This window comes from Gouania willdenowi, chromosome 21 (genome assembly GCF_900634775.1).
Source record: "Gouania willdenowi chromosome 21, fGouWil2.1, whole genome shotgun sequence".
Classification (NCBI taxonomy): Eukaryota; Metazoa; Chordata; class Actinopteri; order Blenniiformes; family Gobiesocidae; genus Gouania; species Gouania willdenowi.
The window spans coordinates 22,818,309-22,844,433 of NC_041064.1; the positions used below are offsets into that span (position 1 = coordinate 22,818,309).

The 26,125-nt window shown below is 38.4% G+C and overlaps 1 protein-coding gene across 1 annotated transcript in view; it reads left to right on the forward strand.

The window, feature by feature from the left end:
• The first annotated feature begins 2,589 nt into the window (after positions 1–2,589).
• Positions 2,590–26,125, forward strand: part of tmtops2b (teleost multiple tissue opsin 2b) — a 62,342-nt gene continuing 38,806 nt past the window's right edge. Inside the window, exon 1 of the mRNA XM_028436037.1 lies at positions 2,590–3,270. Coding sequence (XP_028291838.1) covers positions 2,904–3,270 — 367 coding nt within the window. The 5' untranslated portion in view covers positions 2,590–2,903. The remainder of the gene's footprint in view (positions 3,271–26,125) is intronic.

Sequence of the window (26,125 nt, forward strand, 5' to 3'; positions counted from 1 at the left end):
AAGCCGGTCCGTGGCATTGCTTCAACAGTGATACCTTCACGAAGAGCGACCAGGATTTCAAACGTGTTTGATTTCCTTACGACCCTACGATTGCTGATTGGGAGCTGGACGTGAGGTGTTAGTTGCTTCTCGTGACCCCATGTATACTACACGATGCACGAAACACGATTTAGCAGAGACTGTTCATCCAAACCAAAGGCAAGGAAAGCTTTGAGCGAAAGCTTTTCAGCTAATCAGCAGCTTGCACGCCACATGTGGACTCTTCAGGCAACCATAATCGTCACCAGGAAGTCACTGTCGTCATGCAGCGTGTTTAATCTACCGGGAACGCCACCTGAAGTCGGAGCTCCTACAGAAAGTCGGACTTTCTCTAAAATCATTTGTCTGATGCCCCACAATAACAATGGCACTGTGCAGAACCACATGTCGGCGGTAAAACAGTCATTAAAAGCATTTTAATACAGGCTTTGTGTTACTTCCTTTAGATTTTAAATGAGCTGATTTATTTATTTATTTTTTTTAAATTGAATAGCTTTTTCACTTGATTTCTGTCATGTTTTTAAAGCCTTAAGTGAATCACTTTGCATGCCTTGTTGCTGAAATATGCTACATATTGTTGCCATTCAGCACAAGAAGAGCTTTAATCACACAAAAAGTATTGCCTGTGATGTAATTTTTCTGAATTTTCACCAGAGAGAAACAGAGAGTTCAGAGCTGCCTTGAATGCAGCATCAGTCTCGCAGAAAAGAACTGAAATGGAAACTTGTTTTCATAAAGTTTTAAAGTTTTTGTTTTTTTAAATTATTAATAGTTATTAATATAAGCTATTAATAACTGGCCCATCCAGTTTTTTGGGGGCCCCACCCACAATCTAAATCCTGGCACCACTACTGACAGGAAGCTGCCATTGAAAACTGGGTTTTGGAAAAAACATGAAATTACAAGAAATTCAAAGACACCATATTCACCAACATTCAACGAGTCAGTCTGTTAAAATTAGTTCGTATTCTCAGGTGAAACTAAATCACTTTATATGGTGCCTTTTGAGAGAAACTATCACAAAAACAAAGAGCTCAGACCAGCACATGTGGATGTAAGTACAATATTGACTGCAGTACACTACACACATTGTTTAATAGTGTACTGGACAACACCATATCGACTGATTTTTGTTCTTTGTTTTCAGGCCGTACTGGAAATGGATGCTCATGCAATCCCACATGAGTTCATCTTTATCGATGAGGCTAAGATCAACCCATCAAAGACCAGAAGAAGGGTAAGAAACATCATTGGCCACAGAGTCATTAGATGTTCCTGGACAACATGGTGAACATCACAACGTGTGTTGCCATTTCCAATATGAATGGTGTCCTCCACCGTCATGCCAACCAATTGGACTATACAACATAGCCCATAGTTTCACATTTCTGGACAGACCCTGCAACATTCTTATACCACCAGAGCATATGAATGATTCAGACAATCAAAGAAACCTGTACGTTGTATTGTGGGACGCAAGCGTTCATTGTGTAGCCCCAGTCCAAAACTGGTTTGCTGACCACCCACCATTTCTCATGCAATTCCTCCCACCATACCATTTCTGAACACCTAGAAGAGTTCTTTTCAGCATGGCGGTGGAAGGTATGCTACCGGAAGCCCTTTGTGCGCATGCTTCTTCTGCAGGCTATAGAAGAAGCATGTGAGGAAATTGCTGTGGGTGCAATTCAGGGATGGATAAGGCATTCAAAGTGCTTCCTTCCTTGATGTCTGGCAAGGGAACATATTGTCTGTGATGTGGTGATGGCATTTTTTTATGATATGACCAAGCATACTCTCAAACTTCTTTGGCTCAGGTACCCCCTTTCTCTTATTTCTGAACCCAAGTACCCCCCCTTTGTCCGACAACAACGTTTTTCTTAGAAAACAAATTACAAACAAGTATTGAACATAATGATGGAATGCACGATTGATAACACACATTTTAAAGAATCTCATTTTGTAAAAAAGCAGAAAGAAACAGTATTTTATTTTATATTTTTACTGCATTTTAGTTGAACAAGATTTATATTTTACAAAGTGAAAGTATAAAAATACAGTTGTTTAAGATTGTCTGTTGTTTTAATAAATAATAAAAAAGAATGATAATTTTAAAAATTAAAAAATCTATTTGAATTTTTCAGAAATTTCAGGTGACCCCATTAAAACTCCAGGCAACCTCACATGGGGTCCCGACCCCAAGGTTGAAAAACACTGATGTAATGGCTCCTGTATAGATATACTTTCATTGTTTTTATCAACTCTCTCTCAAGTACCCCCTGTAGGTCATCACACACCCCATTTGAGAAACACTGTACTGGGAAAAAAAAAAAAAACCCTGTTGCCACCGCACAAACGCTAAACATTTGAAGCACACTTTCTCTCTCCCTCTCGCGGTCACACACACACACACGCGCGCGCGCACACGTTTTTTTTTTTCTTTACACGCGCACACGTGGCCCCGAGCATTCCGGCCCTTGTGACGCAGGACTCGCCCTGCTTTATAAAAGGCGGCTGGGCGCTACTTTACGCAACTGTCTGGATTACACCATCTCTGACTGAAACGGATCTAACCTGGATGTGTCTGACCATCCAAGGCTGAGATAAAAAAAGGAACCGTGTGAGCACTTATCAAGCGGCTCAGTGTGACAATAAAATAATGTGGTAGGTAAAAGGTGGCTCTTTGGTTCCCATTCCCCTTGGCTCGTCTTGCGTAAACCCTCTCAAACCTGTGGAGTAATGTGCGTCTTTACGCGTGCCACGAAGCGCGCAGTTCCTACAAAAAGGCTGTTTTGTGTGATAAACTTTCAAGCGGAGTAATGTGACCAAACCCATCCATCAATCCGGCTTCCGAGAGACTCAGATGAATGGACCGCAGCATGTTTTCTGGTCAGACTAGTCTGAACTACAGCTTGAACCTGAGCGATGACCGAGAGCTGCTGGACGCTCCGGCCGGGTCTGCGAAGCTCTCCCCGGCGGGCTTCGTGGTGCTGTCCGTGGTGCTGGGCTTCATAATGACTTTCGGTTTCCTCAACAACCTCGTTGTCTTACTGCTGTTTTGTAAATTCAAGAAGTTGCGCACGCCGGTGAACATGATGCTGCTGAACATCAGTGTGAGCGACATGCTGGTGTGTCTGTTCGGAACCACGCTCAGCTTCGCGTCCAGCATCCGTGGAAGGTGGCTGCTGGGGCGCAGCGGGTGCAGCTGGTACGGCTTCATCAACTCCTGCTTTGGTAAGCTTTTCTTTATTCAAAATATAGCCATGTTCCTTTATTTTAATGTCCCAGCACTGCGCTTACAAGAAAACTATATAAATGTGCTTTTAATTGTTCCCTTTATCTATTATTTATGTATTTTGTATCATAACAATTATCGTTTCTTTGACAAAGTAATTATCTATTTTGAATACGATATTAAAAGGAAAAAGACACAGGTAAAAACAAGCATGGCATAAGAAAATAAAAAAAAAATGAAATTAAAAAAAAAAAAAAAAAAAAAAAAAATTAAAATAATAATAATAATAATATTTCCTTCATTAAAATTATTTCAAGATTCTAATGAATGTTAAGTGTTTGCGTTAATTAGCTTATTTTCAGTAATAACATAATAATTTATTTCATAAAGTAAATTAATAATATTACTTTATGTACCATGAGTAGATAAAACATGTTTTTATTGCAGTTTTATTATTTTATGTCTGACATTTTGAATACAACTATTATTTTATTCTTTTTGGAATAAATAATCCAATTTCAAACTTTCCTAAGTATAGTTTATACAGCTCTGATTGAGTTTGAGTCCCTTTTTAAAAAAAGACACCTCTAGCATTACTCATGAAACTTCAGATCCCCAATGTTTTTTTAAAAGCTGCTGACAGCAGTGGGAATATATACTTTCCACTCCTCTGCATTTATTCTCCATGTGTCTTCACAGTGATAGGAATAAATAGAGCAGGGGTGTCCAAACTGTGGACCGCGGGCCCATTGCAAAGATTTAAAAAACCTATTGGATGGCAAAGATAAAAGGTGTATTTGTACTGCATTTCCTTGTTCTAACTTAAGGCTGAGTTGCCATGAGCAGGGCAGGTTATCAAACTAACAAAACTAATAAAAAGAAAACATGTGAAACTTGTTATGTCTGAATTTCATCAGGCACGATTTTCACCAAATCTTATGGATCAGGTGATCAGGAAAAATTGAGCCAATCATTATCTGATCCTTATCAGCTGGTAAACTGACCTGGTTCGAGACGTGCAGAATGGTAAGGAACAAAGACCTGTGGTATAGAAAACTGGAAAGATATTTGCAATGTGGAAATATAATAAAGTGCGCCAAATGTGCAGATTGATAAAACCACTTCAAATAGTTATTCCTGCGCAAAACAGATGCACATTCTCCCTACTCACTGATGTCCAAGAATTTCTGCTCCTTGTCTTCCAAGTCCGCTCTTTACCAAGCGCATATTGGTCAATGTCTGTGTGCGTCTATTTACTGGTGCACCTCTACACACACGACATTTCACTGTTTCACTTGCATGTCCAGTGAAAGCAAACAGCAATTGGGCAAACCAAATGGGCGCGGAACGGAACTGGGACAAGAAGAACAGGATGAGAATGAAAGATAGGGAGATTGAGCTAAAAACTGAAAAGATCAGTCCAAGACATGAGATTAAAGCAAAAATACTCAAAACAGAAGTAATATATCCATATGTATTGTACATGTATATTTTGGGGCCCGGTCCTTCGCCTTAGTTTCCCGTTTTGGTCCCCCGTAAAAAAAAAAGTTTGGACATCCCTGCTGTCGATTGTCGGTGGAAAATCCAAATCATCCTCTCGAGATCTATACAGAATACAAGATTACAATTCAATTTAGTAGATGCTCTTATCCAAAGCAAGGTACAACATAAGCTGTCAGGGTTAAGAGACTTGCTCAACATCTCACAGTTAAGGTCAAGGTTGGTGGTCAAGTGATGCCATCACTGCCACAGATGACTCATAGAGCCCTGTACAAAAGGTTTCTGACTATTTCATCTTATGAGTCAATATGTCTCAGCTAGACTCCAACAGTGCTCCTGCTGCGACTATTTATTTATTATTATTGTGACATCTGAAATGACTAGGGATGTAACGATTAATCGTAAGGCAGTTAAAAATTGATTCAAAGGTATCACATCGTTGCTGTGAAAATTGAATTGCAGTACTTTTTTTAAACAGCAGAGGGCTAAATATATTTATCCTTCTCTTGTCCAGAAGTGTTGGTGGCGGGCGGAATCTGCTACTACTTTCTTTCTGGCCGCCTTCTACTTTTAAACATGTTCATAAATGATTCCTTACCCCTTTAGCACCGAAATAATATCTGTACGTGAATATCTGTAAGAGTCACGTTTTTCTATTAGCTCTGTCTGCTAGCGGATAGCATCTCTTCTTCACTGCAAGAATTTCTGCATGCCAGCCGACCACTGGGTTACCAGCACCCTCTGCTGGTCCAAACAAATATCTGACGTAAATACAGTGCAATGACTGTTTTTTTTTTTTTTTTTCAAGTCCAATTGTTAAGGCAAAAAATACATTTTCAGTTGTTTTATTAAAAAGAAAAATAACTATTTTGCAGTTTTGCATTGTTTACTATAGAACCAGAATTTAAATGAATAGGCTTCTTTGTATTATTCCTTTATTTATTTCATTCAAGATTCATTTTTAGTTAAATTGCATTGTTTTGAATAGTTTATCAAGGAATTCTTTTGACAATGAAAAATAAAAGGAAAATACTACAGTATTTTCCCCCAAAAAATAAAGGAATATTTTTCAGGCATCATTTGTCTACAGTCCCATTTTGTAAAATAAATCGTGAGAGAATTGTATCATGAACCCAGTGAATGGAATCGTATTGGGAGTTGAGTGAATTGTTACATCCCTATCATACATAGATGAAAATGACAGCAGTTATGATTCACTCAGATTATCCTAATCTTTGTAAATAAATAACTACTTCCAACGTGTGTCCATGACAGCTCAGGTGAAAATGTTGAATAAGATCATAACGTGCTACTTGTTTGGATAAAGAAAACAAATATGTTTAGTTTCAAAATATTCCCACGGCCACAGATTTCCTTCCAACCCTGGTGTGTCCTTTTTGGGTGAAATGTGAAAACCATTTAATAGTGGTGCAAAATGGAGACTCTCCAGCAAAATGTAGAAGATCAAGATGTCCTGCTTAGAGCATGGCCATGGTAACAGACTTAGTTGACCAAGAATAAAGGATATCTCTTCAGTGAATTTGATTTATTATTATATATATATAGTTTCTTTAATCAAGATTCTTACCACTTGACAGATCAGTTATCCTCTTTAGCTATTTCCAAGATTAGGATTGCAGGTTGTCAGAACATGACACCCAGCTGCTGATGGATGCAAATCAGGTTCAGTCTGGGCAGAAAACCTTATATAATTAGATCAGATTGGCTTTTAAGGGACATGTTTTCAATACTGATTATTACACAGTATGTATTATTGTCGTTCATTTACACCTTTGAAATGATTCAATTTTCTTTGATTTCGATAAGGATAAAGTCATTATTACACAGCACAGGCACTTTTTTCTTCAGTGATTTGCATTATAATTTAACTTTTTCAGAGCTTGGTACACAAAATGTCTCTTTTGATTGTCAGAATAGCATAATGTTATCGCTCTGTTTAATATAGCGGTTTGAATGTGTTCCATTATATATTACAATTTCATTTAGCAGACACTTTTATACAAAGCGACGAATCGGTGACCCTCCAATTACAAACCTGCTTCCTTAACTGTTGCGCCACCAACGGCTACAGTTTTACTTTATTTGTTTTCCATCATCAAATACTACACAGTTGCATATAGCTGCAAAAAAATTATAAACAGTCCTTTGTGAGTAGGCATTTGGCAAGGACAATTCTTGAATAGGAAGAAACAGAGATCTTAAACTTAGAATAACAGCCCATCTGCCTCAAATGAGGAAAGTCAGTGGATAAGAAAACCATGTCAATTTCACCAGCATACAACCCTTTTGTTATATGTCGTACTTTGTATTGTAGCACATTTAAAAAGAAAACTTGCTTGTATGGTGAGCCTTTTAGCACGTGGATGGTTTATGATGAAGAGATTATCAGAGATCAAATATGATAGCTTATCTACACAGGCAAGCAAGAAAAAAATACAATCCATCCACTATTCTAAAATGACAGTTTTGCATTTGCTTCTTGAACGTTTGTGTATCTATACACTATGTCAAGCAAAATACCCTGCACTATTAGGATTAGAAATATAACATCAGGTGTTTATCTTAGTAGTATCAAATTGACTTTAAGACTTTAAGTGGCTCTTGAACTGGGATTACAATTCCAGGTTTATATTATTTGGTTGCGCAGAGTTTATTGTCCCTGCTTCTCAGACGGAAAATGTGCGGGTTTGATTCCCTGTAATCGTAATCTTCACAATCACTGAAAAGAAATTGTATTTTCTCCGCCGTGCATTATGTTGTTTCGGCTTCTCTGACTGATTTTTAACCATACAGGTTCAGCCTTGTGCTCCTGGTAGTTAGGAGAACCCCCCCATTTGCACCCTGGACATGCTTTCTCCCTCTTGTCGTAAGTTGGTCTTGTTTTGGGTGTAACATGGTATAAACCAGGAGTGTCTAACATATGGCCCGTGGGCCAGAACGGCCCGCCAAAGGTTCCAATCTGGGCCGCCGGGTGAATTTGCCAGGAATGAGAAAGTAATAGAATTAACTGCAATGTCTTTATTTAACCACCAGGGGCACACTGTTTCAGTGAGAGTGGAGGTGTGCTCTGTTTTTAGCATTTGTTTGCAGTGGTTGGGTGAGTGGTGTGATTGGTCATTCCGCCTATCAATCAGCCTGGTAATGTTTCCAGTTAATCCTATCTTAGAGATACAATGGTTACGTTTACAGGGAAGCTTTTATTGTTCTTTAATTCAGATCTCAGAATACAAATTAAATCCTCTTTAAAAAGATAAAACATGACCTTTTAAACACCTAATTCTGTATGAAAATGACCATTCCAAGTTAAACTTAAATCCGAAATAGGTGGCTGTTTTTTTCTGAATATCAACCTGAATTGAATAATTCTTCATGTATGCGTTCATTCTGGTCATTCTATGCATGCTCGTTCATATGTCTTGTTGCTATGACACATATATTCCGTGCTGGCGAGCAAATAATACAGGATGGCCACCCAAAGCAAGCGTTGGACTCGAGCAAGACTATTTTTTTAAAAGGAAGCCTTGGAAGATATGAATATAATGGAAAGAATGGATGGACATTCACGGACATAGGCATATGACACAGCTTCACAAATGACTCTTCTTCCACTCAACATCCTGTAGAGTGAAGATAGAGCAGCCGTTGCACTAACCTTTGGCTTTGATTGGCCAAAGTACAGTCTTCTGCCTCCCTTCTTTAGTACTCTATCTCTCTTCTCCTCAGCTGACAAAAGTGAAGCAGTATTTTATTCCTGAGCTGCTGCTTCAAAACTATAATCAAAATCAAAGTGAAAATAGTATTTATTATGTGGTCTTCTATCGATGTGTCCCGATTCAATATCGGATATCGGTCCAATATCAGCCAGAAAACGAATATCGGATTTTATCTAACTGCATCTAAAATCACAGCTCCTATAAAACTTCTATCCAATAGGTGACTGTGGTTCAAACTCCAACAAAGTAATCTATTGCTGACTATTGTTCTTTGTTTGAGTAACATCACTTTATCAAGCCTTTTCTAACAATCCACACTACAAAATAAGTGATAAAAGTATGCATGACCCGTGCTGATATTGTTTTGGAATCAATATCGGTATCGGCCGATACGCAAGGCTGCAATATAGGTATCATATCGGAAATGAAAAATCAGTACATCTCTTGTCTTCAAGGAAAAAGTCAAATAAACACTCGACCGACACGAACTGTTTGTGTCAGGTCTTCTATGTTGGAGCCAAAAAGTAAAGAAGCAAGACCAGGAGTTTGCTTAATTCAAAAGTACACAGGTAATAACATCCAATCAAAACAATCTTATAAAAAGGACTGGACAGTCTAACTAACTTGAATAAAAGAAGGGAGAGTGCCTTAGGATAACCACCATGTTGGCCACCACACCCAGAACTCAATCAATGACAATCAGGGTTTCCCCCAGAAAACTTGCTGAACCTGGTGGTAGAGAAGCCCACCGGCGGCCCACCATGTTTTTGTAAAAAAATTTTTTTAAAGTTGCGAGGAATTTTGAAATTATGACTATTATGTGTTGTTATAAGCCATTTATTATCGATACTTAAATGTAGAGTCTTACAAAAATGCACAATTTTGAAATACGGTTTTAACAAACACCAAAAAAATTACAATTAAAATAAATAATATCAATTGTTTTCACTTAAGTTAAATCCTAGTGAATCTGAAAAGAAGCCATTGCTGGTCACATTTAAAAGTAAAAAAAAATTACCATAAATAAAAACGGGCAAACATGGCCAAGGGGTAGAACCAGGAAACTCAGAGGATCGATAGATATTTCATTTTAGTCAGTGTACTGTATTTACATTATTTATCGGTTACGTTTGTTTTTGCTTGCTGCCATCTCAATGCTAGTACGATAGTGTAGAGTCTGAGGCTGCAACTAACGACTATTTTAATAGTCGACTATAGTCATCGACTAATCGGATGACTAATTGAACAATTATTTGCTCTATGTTGCTACAATATTTTAAATTTGGCTTGGGGCAAATTACGACAAATAAAAACAATAAATAAATAAAGCAATTCCCAACTTAAGGTGTAAACAGGTTTCTTACAAATTAATTTGAATACATTAACACTAGAATCTGCTTCAGTAATAAAGCATTTACATATTAAAAAAAGCTACAATAGCTGCTGACTCATGGGCTGATATTTTATGAAACATGTTTGTGCATAGGGGTCACTCCATTTGTGTTATTGTATGCAAGTTCTTTATTTCCTCATTTATAATAAAATTATTTTCCAAAAAAATAAATAAAAAGCACATGAAAAGCAATAATAACTACAATAGTTTACTTTATTTTTCCATAAAAGTGTTAAATCTGATCATAAGTAAATTTGTGGCCCTTTATGGCTTGATGATATTAAGCTGTGTGCTTTTTACTAGTCTCTTCCTTTCATTAAGTGGTTAGCGTTACCTCTAGTCTTATGCGTCGGTGGGTTAGCTTTGCACGCTTTAGTAGAGCATCGTCACTGTGTTTGTGGAAACTTTGGGTGGATCTGATGGAGGAACTTGGTTCACTTTGTTGGGTGGGTGTTTGGTCTTAATGAAGTAGCGGTGCGTGATGTATCACTGCTCGTCACAGCTTCAGACAATGTTCAGCTTCGTCCACAGCTTGAATAAGACGATTGAACCATAAAAGAACCTATTTAAAATAAGTAAAAGTGACGCTTAGCCTTTTCTAGTGGGTGTGCCAGCCCCCCTCCTTTCTTTCTTTCTGTCCCTGAGCCTTTTTAATCCTCTCACTCCCCCTCTCCACCTGAATCTCGGTTTGATTTACGTGATCAGCTGAAAGAGGCAGAAGGAAGGACTGGCTAAAGAGAATGGCAAGCACATCATCAGACCTAACACCTGAAAAAAGGTGGTGAAATGTGTTCTTCTCACTTATGTCGATAATAAACTCGCACTGTGCACAGCAACAGCTAAGAACACACTTCATTATTGGCCATTATTATTAACTGCACACAAGTCAATGACATCAGTGTCAGACTCAGCTGGGTCAGTATAAAACCCCATGTATCATTCTCCAAATTAGTCATTAAAAGTACTTTGTTTATTTTTACAGCTCTAAATATGTAACCAACGCTTCTTATCGCAACACTGAAAATCAGAATCAGAATAAGAATTCCTTTATTAATCGCAGGGGGAAATTGCTTTTGTTACAGCCACAGAAAAAAAAAATCACAAATAAAATAATAAAAACGTTTAACAAAGACGAAAGAAAGAATAAACGTTAAATAAGTGTATAATTAAGTAAAAGACTGTTAAAAATAGGGATCAGATACACACACGTTACAGTAGTAAAAAATAAAGTAGGATAAATAATACTACTACACATATGATAGATATTTACAAAAATATACAAATATGATACAGATATGTACAACAATCAAGCTGTGACGTTACAGTGATGAATTATACAGTTTGATCGCCACAGGCAGGAATGATGTCTGTGGCGTTCTGTGGAGCACCATGGTTGGATCAGCCTGGTGCTGAAGGTGCTTCTGTGACTGACCAGCACATCATGGAGTGGGTGGGACTCATTGACCAAGATGGCCTTCACCTTAGACAGGCTCCTCCTCTCTGTCACCACTGACAGAAAGTCCATTTTTATCCCCACAACGTCACTCGCCCTGCGGATGAGTCTGTTGGCGTCTGCGAACCTCAGTCTGCTCCCCCAGAAAACCACAGCATAGAGGATCTACGTAAAGGACCTCAGCCATCTCAGAACATAGAGGCAGCTTTGGCCCTTCCTGTAGAGGGAGCCAGTGTTCCTCCCCCAGTCCATTTTATTGGTTCTGAAAAGCTTCCTTTATTAGTACCCACGAGCTGAACATCCTCCATCTTCAGGTTGTTCATTGGATTTAATTGTATTGCTCAAGCACTTGTCTGCTCCCTGGCCTTCTGTCTTTTTTCACATTAAATTGAAACTGCAGTTAAGTCAATGTGTTAGGATGCTGTCTCAAAGCTTCTATACTCAAACTATCTTAAGAGGAAAATCTGATAACATGTCTCATCAAACACTCTTGGAAAAAAAAAAAAAACATGTCGGACACGGCTGTGCGACAACTCTGAACTGATTCGTTCAAAAAGAAGTTGAACCTCTTTAAGAAATTCACACAAAAAAATTACTGGTACATATATTTTCACAAACTTGCTGCTTTTCAGTAAGTTCAAAAGAAAATTCAACCATTTGAAGATGTTGCAACAGCAATACAAATTGGATCAACACACTAATAGTATAAAATAGGGTTTACCATTGATTTCTGCAGTCCCTTTCTGTCTTTATAGTGCTAATCTTTCCCCAAGGGATCGATACCAATGCATGTTAAAAATCTATTATAGATTTCCCAGGCTTGGTGCAGGCTTAGAAATGTCAGCTCACGGCCACATTTATTAAGACAACTGCAATTTAGGTGGGACAGCCAATGTCAATATTGCGATAAGGAAGTAAAATATCTACATGTGATGATAATGCATATTGCTTGATTGTCTCACCAATTTTAATTGTGTCAGGTGGTTCACAGATATTAATGTGTGTTCAACTGTGAGTACACAACCAGTCAGAGGGACAGGATGTAGAAGTACAGGTAGAGAAGGTTAAATACATGGGAAAACAATGGTTCATGGACACGACTCCATGACAGTGGACCTGGAGAGGCATCTAAAAACGCCACCCAGGCCACCCAGGCCACCCAGGCCAAGGGAAGACTTGACATTATTTTGAGTTTGTACGAAGAGGAGACGCATACCACTCCACATCCAGACTGCAAAAGAATTGTGCATGTTCTCTCCACCATGGATATGCTACTCTACGTCAATCTTCCTTTTTTATCTTGCTTTGCTGTGTAAGCCATTGTGATTTATGCCGCGATGGGGACTTTTCCTGCCAGAACGTGTACCATTGCACCTTCACTATCTTCACAAAAGACCTCATGGAACACTTGGTTTGTTAAAAGATCTCTGATTGGCTGGAAAAGTTTTTAAGCTTAAACACAGAGTCAAGAGAAGGCTCAGAGGTCCAGTGTACTCTTAGAACACTTTTAACAAGAGCACTCAGAGAGCGCAAACCTCCGCCAAGTTTAGAGGTACTGTATCTACAGTACATTCCGGATCATCTTCAAAATAAAACTTTTTTTCCTTTTGACATTGTCTATCAGCTCACCAAATTTAATTTCAATTTGTTGCGATATCCTGCTAACAAACATCCCCAGACAGACGGACAGACAAAAACTGCTAAAAACATTACCTCTTTGGTGGAGGAAATTATAATATGCTGAAATATTATCTTGGAGTTTTCACCAGATGACATACTGCAGCTTTAAGTATATATTGTTTTGTATTTTTCACTGTCACAATCAGTCTTGCTGATTGGATGCAACTCTGAGGAGAGGAACAAACACTGGTGTGGCAGTTCAGACGGGCGGATGCCTCCAATCTTCTTACAGTTATATATCTAACTTTTTTCAATTTAAGTTGTTTTTCCCTTTAGGCAGTTGTGGCTCAGGTAGTAGTAGGTTTGTCTTCTGATTGAGAGGTTGTGGGTTTCATTCCAAGGTCTTACCTCCCCATGTGTCATTGGGCAAGACACTGAACCCTCAGTTCCTCTCAATAGCTGTGTTTCCATTACCCTTGGAAATTCGCAAAATCGATATAGCTCAATAAATACTGGTAATGGAAAGAACTGAATTTCGAAGAAACACTCAAATATCACTAAAACGTGCCCCTGTTGATCACAAAAGAATCCTCTTAGGTTTAGCATTCAGTTGCAAAATACCAGCATCAGGATTTCTCTCATAGTCAAAGTTTTTTCTAAAATCTTTGTAACGCATTGGATGCTTTGATAGGATTCACAAGGTTCACAAGGCTTCAACCTTACATATCTATTTTAGAGGGCTGATGCGACAACTCACTGAACTGCACAATTCTTAAGAAAGCATATAAATCTAAAGAAATCTGTGAAAGTGAGAGCGATATTCAACAGAGCAGAGATGTGCCATTAGGGCGAGTAGCTTTAGCATTCCTTTCATGCTCAAGCAAACAACCCACATCAGACATGCTTTCGCACATTCAATAAACTCAGTACATGGATTTCTAAAGGGGTTTTGGATCACAAAGATTTTTAATTATCATGCTGATAGCTTTGGCAAAGTGGTGACGAAGGGCCAAAAGTTAATGTATGCCTGAAAAGCCCACAATTGTCTATAATGGCACTCTTAAACCAATAATGTATTTTCAGCTACTGTTGCCAAAGCCTGATAGCTTTGTGTGTATTTGGAAGCAGCAAAATTGTGTGACAGTTAAATAATAGGGTTGTTGCATTTGAACCAAATCACATCAGAGGGTGTGGTTAGATTGTGCAAGTGTTCTGTCCAGTCAAGTGAAACAAATGTCCCAGACGGACGCTGTTCAAATAGTTTCCTTGTTCACTCACTCAATTAATTACATAGGATTTGATTTGTGCACTAAAGTAGGGATTAGAGACAGTGGGTTGTTGAAGCTGTTTTTGAATAATGGATGCCTTTGATTTTCCATCATACCTGCTTGTAGCTAAATACTGCTCCTTGGAGAGAAATCATTTTTCATCTTTTTCATTTAGCCAGCAAGAAGAGCTAAATGATTAATCTAAATTAATTTCACATTGAGGGTTTTAACTCCAAGATGGATATTATAAAATGTTCTTCCTGTGCTTGTGTACATTTTCTCTTCACATTCCAGTTTTGTCTTATTGTCCAAAAAAAGGCAGGATAGGTTGACTAAAATGTCAACATTGAGAAAGTAAAAATGATAGAAAAACATGAAACATTTTGTAAATTACCAACTGATTCAGTTGTAGATATCTCCGCCCCTCTAAATACACAAATTCAATTACAATCCACAATATTTGCAGAGCTCAGTTTTCCAGTTCCTATTGCAACAACACATTATTAGGGTAAAACCAACCTGTCTCATGACGGTCTAATCCCAGCACATGAGGAAAATCTCTGCCTGTAAATTACATTTATTAATCCAGGAGCGTGACACTGGATTTCAGCCAATCAGAGATCTTTCTACCAACACTTGTGCTCCCTGAGCTGTTTTGTGCATTGCTATTGGCTGCTCGACTGAAGTCAGGCGTGTTCACGGGCCAAGTGCAATGATAGCGATCCAGGAGAAGTCTTCATCGCGTCATTAGGCACAACAGTTACACGGCAAATCAAGTTGAAAAAGGCAGATTAAGGTGGAGAAGCAACAGTTTAAAGGCACAAACATACTTGGGAGGAATGGAGCGCTTTGCATCCTTGCAGACCACTGTGACTGTGCGGGGTCCGCCCCACACACTGGTGTCAGAGGGAGAGTGATAACAGACGGGATACATTGCATGTAAACCTAAGGGAAGCTTATTCAAGGTGAATTCATTTTACAGTCTGAATGTGGAGTGATGGTTGTTACTCTGCGTTGAGCAACAGCTGAAATCACAGCCCCCTCTGTAAGGTCTCTGGCGGGGAGGGGCTGACGGCAGCATCCTCTGTTCAGGGCAGTAACTACAGAGTGATACGTGCATTCATGTAGAGTCTCTAAAACAAGAGAAGACTCTCCACTAACACAAGATAAAGTCCATACATTGGTACCCTAAGAGCATTCACAAAAGACACCGGTATGGGAGGTTGAGTTTCGGTTTTAGTTTCAAAATGAAGCAAAGAGTGTATTCTACAAACTGCAGCTTTATGCTTAAAGTGGTCCATATTTGGCCCCTGAACTTTAATACATTATAATTGCAGGGCCAGAAGATGAACTAACTAATGACATCAAAGCTTTACTTTTTATGAAGATGAATCTGTAAATTTTAGGATTATTCATTTGAATTAATGTGATGTTTTTGACTGATGTTATTTTACATGTTAGGACATAGCAGTGATGTCTGGACACTTCCACTGTACTTTTTCTGACCTCTGTGTTATTGCTCATTTAAATCAAAATTGTTCATTTCAAATCTTATCACCCTGAGGCTTTCAAAATGAGAACAAGTTCGAATGATTAAATTCATTGAATCAAATGATACCTTATTGAAGGTACACTTTCTTCAGGCAATGTTTTGCCTCCTTTTTCATCTTATGTACAAAGACAACTTGAACAGGAAGAATCAGTGTGCTTCATTCACATTTCTCTAAGATGTTTCTTCATCTTGAAATGAGATTGCACATCTTATTTAACTCACTTTTTTTAACCTAATTTAGCTGGTGTTCTTTTACATTATTACTTGTTAATAATTTATGTAACTGTTGAGTTAGAAGTTTTTAATATTAGCAATACATTTTATTTTGTCGAGTATAATTTTTTTTTTCTCTTGGTGATCAAATGGGATTTGTTTCCATTTCAAATATAATGCATATTAAATCTGTTGAAAACAGAACCCTATTAACACTTGAAATAAATTAACCTACAGAGAGGATGATGAGTGGCACATTATTATTACTCTCTTAACCTTGGAACTACAAATCTGACAACTGTTCTTTGACTTGGTAGTTGTTGTTTTTTTTAAATTCAGGAACTTTTGTGAAGTACAGCAACATTAACTTTTAACATTAAGAAGAAATGAACATTGGTTTCCATTAAAGGTAAAAAGGGCTTTAAATAAACTTTTTAGATCACCAGCCAGCACGGCTAGTAGATTCTTAAAGTTACCAGCCAACCAGATTTTCCACCAGCCACATTTTTTCCCCAGCAAAAATAAACTACATTATGAGTGCCACAGAACAGATTACGCGTTTTTGTTTCTTTAAATTGTTTTTATTTTAGTTAATTGCAGAAATACATTAAAATGGTAGAAAAAAATATAAACATTTAATTTAAAAACAATGTTGTAACAATGCTACAATATGGAACTTTGGGTTTGTCGGAGAAGGGAACCTTTTACAAAGTATATTCTCATAAGTTAATAAACAAACTTAACTCAGACGAAAATTGGATCCTTGGAACACTGAAGTTATAAAGAATAGAAGTAATCACTAATCAGTACTAAGAATTACATGTACTGTAGAGAAAAAATGTTTTATTAACATGCATGCTCTTTAAATTAGGGATTGACCGATATAGATTTTTTAGGGCCGATGCCGATACCAATTTTTTTTCCATCAGCCTTAGCCAATGACTGCTGATTTTCTTGATCCGATATTTGGAGCCGATACTGCTTTTGCTCCCTCAATTTACATTAGAAAAATTACACAATGATGATAACAAATGCGACAAGTCTCAATTTAAAAAAGGGAACATTTATTGAAAATAAAAAAAAGGTGAGGTAGAACGACACCAAGTAAAAAATATTTAACAAATGACATAAACAGGTGATGTAGAACAAGAGCAAGTAAAAAATGGAGTGAGACATCTCATGAAATATTATGAAAGAGAACTGTTCGTCCTTGTCCTGAGAATAGCTTTAACAAAAGTTGGCCTGACTGAATATATATTTTATGAACAGGATTACTGAGTATAAAGATTTAAAATTATAATATTAAACACAAAAAGAAATCATGAATAATAGTCCATTCCAACACAACCCCAGAACATAAATTAGCTGAAGAAAATAACGTCAGATGCGCATTAAGCAACAAACTGTTCAAGTTTCTGTTGTAAATTGCATCAACATTAACAGGAATAAATATTCAAACAAATAGTAAACTGCTTCTCACTCTGCGTTGAGTTTTTAAAACCTTGAGAAGCAGAGAGGGAGGGAGAGAGACACACACGCCAACCATCCAGCTAGCTGCTGGTTAAATACTACTGCGATAACAACACGTGGAACCACAGAACAACGTCAACTAAGTTGCTTTCAAAGTTTAAAACTTGCCTTTGGAATTGAAGAGCTTCCTTCACTCTCTGCTAGTGGAAGGAGGGGCTCAGCACCTTGCAGCCTCTGTCTCCAGCAACACGGAGCAGCCTGTGGCAGCCGCTCTGCATATAAAGTGGATCGGCGAACGCAGCAGCGCGCATCGGCCGATGCTGATACACATAAAACACGCAAAAATCAGCCGATTAAATCGGCCGGCCGATGAATCGGTTCATCACTACTTCAAATGTAAACAAATCCCACTCCCCACAAAATGTATGTGCACATTTTAAAGGTGAACAAATGGTTGAATTCCAGCCACTCACGACCTGACATCCATTTAGTATTAAAATTCCTCAATTTCTTTTTCATCTTCATTTCCCCTGTGTCGGCAGCAGCCTTCCTTTTTTGCAGTTCAGGTTTTTCAACAGTTCAGGTTTTTTCTAACTAATTTCACAACTTAATTTTTGCTCCTATTGTTTGTTTTGCGCTGCTCCGAAATCATGAAAATCACGCTAACGTAAGCACGTAGCCAATTGTTGTATGATATGTCACGACATAGTGTTCATGGGAAATGTAGGATTAGTACAACCAGCAGTGTTGCCAGATACACATTACATTTTAAAGTCTAAACACAAACAAAAACCCCAACATTTATTGGCGGAAAAAAGCCCAATATGGCAACACTGACTTGCCGCATTGTTTCTGTAGTCTGCCGATTCAAACAGACGCAGTAGTATTTGTTTCATTCTTAACTAGCCTAAATGGCTAGTAACGCTGTAATGTTACCCGCCAAAGTTAATTTTTACCCGCATTTGGTGGGTTGGCGGGTGTTAATTTATAGCCCTGAAGGTAAATACTATTTGCCACACATCTTTTTGTGCTTCCTCCAGATTGAAAGGCCATCTTTGAACTCTTTAAAATATTTAAATTTAAGGTTTAAATGCTTAAGCTGATCACATGTCCTATTAGGTCATTCATATCCATTGGGGCGATTAAAGATGCAGTTCAACAGTCTGTTCAGTCAGAATCAGAACACACTTTAATTTACTGTTGACATTTTACTCATCTGCCTGCAGTAGTTCAATTCAATTCAATTCAACTTTATATATACTGTGTAGGAGCGCTATCAAAATATAAAATTCTGAAGTACAATAAATTCAACAAACATACAGTGAATCACACATTAAATTTGCACCTTACAATGAAAAAAAAAAACTTACGAAAACCAAAATTGGAAATTGGATAAAAAGTTTAATATTTTGAAAATCTTATTAAAATGATTGGCTGTTTTTTTTTCTTCTTCTTTTTCTGCAGACAAATGTATGTAGGAAGGAATGAGACCGTGTAGTGATTAATTTTGCATTTGCCTGCTCAGCAACATCTCCCTGAAGGTAGCGCGTCACAAACCTGATACAGGATATGAATCGGATCATCTAGGATCAACGAGTATTTGTCGACTCCATTCCCCTTCATTGCTGCCTTCGCCTGCTTTTCAATGTTTGTTCTGGATTGGACAACTTCTATAGTGTCAAGGCATCTGTTCACTACATCTTGCTGCTAGATACCACAGCAACCAATAATAAAAACCATTGACTGGTCAGGGCAGCTAAGGAGTGAAATACAGAAACAATCAGTTGCAGCAAATGACTTCCATGTTTTTGTTCAAGGTGGGTGAAAACACATTAAATATTCCATATACGTATAATCTGAATGATACAGTGTCCTTTATTTCCATTCTATGTTGTGAGTCATCCACCTCAGCTAATTAAATAGTAACCGAGCATTCATTAAATTAGTTCCATTTTCTTTTGTGCCTCCATAATTTAAGGTTACAATTCTTATTCATATTAGCACAATGAAATGAGAGAATCCCAGCAAATTGTCCATTTCTGTGAACAGCAAGGGGGAGGAAATAAACAAGAAGAGACAAAGCAGTCTTGATAGGGAGCAGTTATTTGTGTTTTCGCGGTTGAGTTTAGAGGATAAAGGGGAGTAAATAAACCACCTCAGAGAAAAATGAGAAAAACAACAGGCAGGTGTGGATAGAGCAAACAAATCTGAACATTTCTGCAGCAAAAAATACTTTTCAGGAGAAACAGGACTAGCACATGCCATGCGTTGGCTTGTGTTTAGCACATAGAACTTACTACTGCAAGGTTCAGAATCAGAATCAGAATCACAAAAGATTTTATTCGCCAAGTACAGTTTAAAAACAGCACAAGGAATTTAACTTGGCAGTTGGTGCAAAGGACACACGCAACAACACACCGAGGCAGCCATCTGCGGCGCCGTCATGTTTAGATGAAAAGTGGGAAAGGAGGGGAAAGGGGGAAGAAAGGCAGGTCCTAAACTGAGTTCCCTTTGGGGAGCACAGTTTAGTACTAGGAAAAACCTCCTGAGTTTGGCCAGCAGAGACTGTGAGTTGCACTGTAGATACAGTACGATCTGTACTGTTTAATCTAACATGACTCAGCTGTTCAAAAGTACAAAGAGTAATGCAGTCATCATGTATTAAAACATGACAAGTTGTTCACATGAACACACATTTGACGATATGATGATGAATATAATAATTGCCATAACACATGAATCAGTGATTGATTGCTCAACCTCGCGGAATGAAAGTGTGTCTCAATGTAGTGAAATTGAATTGAATTGTAGTGAATCTGAATTTGAGAAGCAGAAATATTTAGAATTTTTTTCAACAGGAAAAAATAAAATTTCAAGATACCAATACAGTTTCAAAACAGTAAATTAAATTTAAAGTTGTTACTTTAAAATTCAATATTATCTATTCACATTCACTTTCTAGTGGCACAAACCTCCGCCCATAAAAGTGGTTGTTTGTCGGTGTGTTGCCCTGCAATGGACTGGCACCCTTTCCAGGCTGTTCCCCTGCCTAATGCCCAATGAGAGCTGGAGATAGGCACCAGCAGACCCCTGCGACGCTGAGAAAAGGAACCAGCGGGTCAGAAAATGGATGGATCATACCTGTTAAGTATCCCGTTTAAGCTGGGAAACTCCCGTATTTTACCCCTCTTTCCCGCCATCTTCCCGTATTAGTATTTTCCAGTAATTATCCCGTATTTTAATGTAATAATAATTAAAAGTTGCCTTACTAAACTGAACGCCATCACTAGCCTCGCGAGAACTGTCACTCAGGCCATTTCAGGTGGCAGTTCTCGCGAGATTAGTGCCGATAGCGGCCAGAAATCCAGAAACAACTCAGAAAAGAGATGATGAATGAAGACGTTCTGGCAAAAAAAAAAACTCATGTAAATACGTTGTGAAATGGGACAGAGAGTTCACCTTCCGAAAGAGCAGCAGGATGGGACACAGTTAAACGTTCTGTTAGATTAGTAACTGAGATTTTAACGTTCCCCACAGAGGAAGGAACCACGTAAGTCACCATGAAAAATCAAGCGCCACAAATATACTCCTTTCAAAAAGTTTTAAAAGATGTAAAGTCTGCAATAAATGTGTCTAATAAATCATTAGTGAATACCAGAGAACCACATGAGTGAGCATGAGAAATTAAAAGAAAATATATAATGAAAATAAAGTGTTAATGTCTAACTTGAAGACAAGCAATGTGAAATAAATATGCAATGTGTTGACTGTAAATATATTAAATAAACACATGTGTTTCATATACCCATTTATGTTTTTATTTAGGCTGTTTTACAATCTAGGAATTTGGGCTGGGCGATATATCGAGATTCATGATGTATATATATATACATATATATATAATATATGAAATAGTATAGTTTTCTATATCGCCAAAATAGAAAACTCCATACATCATGAATCTCGATATATCGCCCAGCCCTAACATATATATATATATACTGTATATACTGTATATATATATATATATATATATATATATATATATATATATATATATATATATATATATATATATATATATATATATATATATTGATATGCAACTGGCTAGCTCGAATCCCTGTTGGGGAAATGGGCTCCCAGTGTGGGTCCTTAGGCAAGACCCTTTACGCTACTGCCTACCTCATACAATGAAAATGAAATGAATGACATGCCGGCTCAGACGTCGCCCGGCCAAACAAGGTCTGCGTCAGGTGCTGGGTACGAAGCCCCAATAAGTGCAATCATGCTGAACAAGGCAGCGACTGACCTGAAAAATAAGATCATGTCAAAGCAGGCAACCCCGAAGCCAATTACAGAGGCTAAGAGAAGTACCGTCAGAAAGTCTCCTAGAAGATGTGAATGCAGCTCTGAGAGCAATTCCTACATCAACCATCACTGAAACCAATGAGCTGATATACTCCACATCAGCAGTGATCCTAGAGATGCTTGGCTATCGTAAGAGTAACCATGAGATGAAATACCCACCATGGAAAAGAAGGCTGGAGGCTAACATCAAGGCAGCACGGAGAAAGGTGCAAGGAAAAAGCAAGTACCCAAAAGATACAGCCAGATGCCCATACCCATACCTGAAGATGCCCATACCTGAAGCATTGGAAACAGAGCAGACCCACCAAGGCTGGAAACTGAACAGTACTGGAAAGGCAGGCAGCCTCAGGTATGAAAAACTGGACAGCACCAGGCCCTGACATGATACACTGGCTTAAGAAACTCACGGCACTCCATGAGCGCTTGGCAGCACAAATAAACCAGCTGCCATTGGTGAGATAAAACAATAAAAAAACGGGGCCAGCAGTGACACTCTGCATGTCCGGGAGGAAGAGGAAGTGTGTGCAGACTGACGGGAGAGAAAGTTGGAGGAACGGCACTGAGGGGGTAGAAAATCTGAAAATGGCTGGCACTGAATGAGTTAATAAAGGTCGACCAACCAGTTGCTAATCACATAATTGTATTTAGTAAGTGCTTGACAAGTGGGTATTTTAGATTTTTTTGTACACTTATCTTAAAATATAAGGGATACTCGAGCTCGGCTGGGACGGCTCGTAGTGGGCGCCAGAAAATTTCCCTTATTTTCAAATCCAAAACTTGACAGGTATGGGATGGATGGATAAATTAAAGGCTGAGAAGAAATTGTCAAACTGCTACATGTTTATATTGGAATGAGCCTGAGCAAACAAATCTAGTTCTTTTTAAAGGGATTTTGAATATGGTTTAATACCTGCATAGACACATTCAATAGATTTGTGTGTAATGGCTTGATGTCCCTGGTACAAACAGATCTGTCTCTGTTAAAGAAAGATTATGTGACCATTTTCTTGAAGTACTTTATCAAGGATGATAATAGAAAATCTCTAATAATTGCTCCTTTTATATCTGGACCCACTCTGGCAGCAAAAGAAAATCGTTCTGTGGCAAAAAAAAAAAATAATACTCCTACTCCTACAGCTGGGACATGATTATTGGTTTGTGCATAGGCTATGACGCAACTCCTTCACAAATTGCTGTGGTTAAAAGAGTCTATATTTATGCTACTTCTTCTAAAATTAGTTATGGTAGCTATCTAGTATGACTAATGGTGGTTAACATATGGGTGTGAAATGTTACGTCACCAGAATAAAGAAAGGGTGCAAGGAGTTTTTTCATGCAGAGGGGTGACATCATCTGCTCACAATTCGAATAGAGAAAGAATTAGTAAATTATGTCGCCTACTTTTTATGCAATACACGAACAAGTTTAGTATTTAACTAAAGGTAATCAGAAAAGTGGTAATTTTTCAAATAATTGCCCTTTTTTGTGAGTTTGCTGAGAACACTGAGTTGTTTCCTTTGTGCTGCATTGCTTTAGTTTCTTTAACAAACACCTATATAACTTATGCTTTTGAAATCACTTCTTAGTAAGGGTGGGATGATATATTAGAGAATATATCATGTTATTAAAATGTCACAAGATCTATCGTTGATGGTAAGTGTGGAACCGCGATAAACTTTTACATTTCATGGTTTTGCATTTATCAGATTGCTTTTTTTACTGGGTGTATAAGAATTACCCTCTAATGCAGCCATTCCCAAACTCAGGAATGCCATGAACCAATTGAAAATCATCAATTTTTTTTCTTTTCTTTCTGTGGATTTTCTCTGGGTCCTCAGGTTTCCTCCCATTATCCAGAGTTGTGAATGTGGTGTTTCTTGGTCTAAAGTATAGATATAAGAGACTGGAGGCACTCATGCGTGTACCAGGTAATTCGTGTCTTTATTTACAATGTTATGATGTGCTGTCAAGCAGCCAACAACACACTGCGCGTCAATAGGCTCACGCCATATCTTTCCCTTAAATAAATGGGTAACATTAAACAACATACTTTAGATTCACTAACTTAACGATGTCAGTTAAACATGCCCCTAGAAGTAAGCATCATGCCTTATTACTCTTTTCTATTATATAACTTTAACAGTAAAATATTATAACCACAAAATCTATTCTGCAGGGTAGTGGGTGGACTACCACACCCTGATAAAATGGGTAGGGGATTATTCTGCCCCGCATTGCACCACGTTCTTTCCTAGCTAAAATGTACTGCGGGCTTCACAACGCGCCCTGATTGTGTTGTCACAACACTGGGTGATGATGTCACACCTGTGTCGACAGGTACGGGACTCCTGGGACCCGGACTGATGTTGCTGCTGTCCAGCAGAGGCTAACGTTTCTCCAGTCTGTTTGTTGTTGACAAGCTGCAAGTGTCTGCGGTTTCTCGTCACCTCTCCGTGTGGCGTCCTCACTACAAATGATCGTGGAGTATGGCTTGAAGCCTGGATTACTCCAGTCTGTGTCCATGTTTTTTCTATATCTGTCTTGAGTCGTACCTTGTCACCAATGTGACAAGGTAAGACTCCTGGTATCTGCACCAGGATCGATTTAACTGCGGTCTTACGTATTACTAACGTGGTGCGCCAAGCTGATTCTGTATCAGTGATGAGCTCATCCACTGTTAGTGTGTCGTTAGCAGTAGCACTTTCTTCTAGTGAGCGAAGGAACAAGCTACCTATGTCATCAATTAGTTCCTGGACTTGCTTTGTTCTGCATTTGATTGCAAAATGTCCAAGTTTGTGGCATTTATTACATTCTTTATCTTTAGCTGGACATTTGTCTCTCTCATGCCTGCGTCCACATCGGCCACAACTCCTGCTTTCATTGTCCTTATTGTGTGTCTACTTACTTTTGAAAGTCTTTGTTTTCACCTCATCGACTTGTCCCGCCGCATCGCCATATCACTGTTCTGCAGCTTCACGAGCTCAGAATGTCTGGCCATGTTCGCAGCCTTCATTAACGTTAAGTCACTGGTCATCTGTAATTTCAGGGAAAAGTGTTTGTCTCTCATTCCCACTACGAGCTTGTCGCGTATTTCCTCCTCCTTCTCAAATAAATCACAATGTGCAGCAAGCTCATACAGGTGCCTAATATACTGCTCCGCTGTCTCACCCGCCTTTTGAGTCTGTAAATGGAACTGGGCCCACTCGGAAATGAAGTTATGTTTGGGCAATAATGTCTGTCAAACTGCTCCAGCACATAGTCATAGCCGTACCTGTCGACACTCCTGTGCACAGTAAACGACTTGTAAATCTGCTCCGCTTATATCAGCGCGCACACCTGCACCTCGGCTGGCTCTTTATTTAGCTTTGTGGCTACACGTTACCTTGAAAAAATGCTGCTTCCAGTTGGGCCACTCTTCCAGCCTCGCAAAGTTGAACAGCTCCTGAGCCGAAAACTTTGCCATCCTGGACTCCGCCGGGCTTTATCCGACAGCACAGGAAATTTATCTCACTCAACAAGCTTTTACTTCTGACATTATGTAGTATTTCTTAGTCTACAGTATAGATATAAGAGACGGGAGGCGCTCAAGTGTGTACCAGGTAACTCGTGTCTTTAATAACAACGTTACGACTTGCCGTCAAAAAGCCAACAACACACTGCGCCTGTGCATTAATAGGCTCACGCCACAGTGAATGTGGTGTGTGAGTGATTGTGTATCTATTTGTGCTTGCCCTGGAATGAACCGGTGCCCTGTCAAGGGTGTACCCCCCAGCTAAAGACAGGACCCAGCAGAACGCCCACAAGTCACAAGATCTCAATTCTAATAAATACTAAATGTTTTTTAAATACTTATCCGATTGTGAAACATTCACATGAACACCAGTCAGACTATTTGTTTTTATTTTTATCTTATGGACTCTTTCAAACATTGGTACTTTGTTTATGTTCTGTACAATTTAAAGTTCAATATGGTCTCTTTTTTACTAAACACATTTTAGAGAATCTTTGATTTTCTTCATTTTGTGTTTTGAGGCATAGTAGATGAATGGATATACTGTATTATTAAGAAACATGTTGAGTTCATTGGAGCATAATTGCACCTCAGAGGTTCATGTGAATGCTAATTAAAATTCAAGGACTTGTAATTATTCCATCTCTGACATCACATAAATACAGCATTGGGTTGTATGTCAGAATGGGACCTACACCTTCCTCAACCGCATTTCATTAAACTTGAAAATTTTCCTCTTAAAATCCTCTTAAAATGTAATCATCTAGTA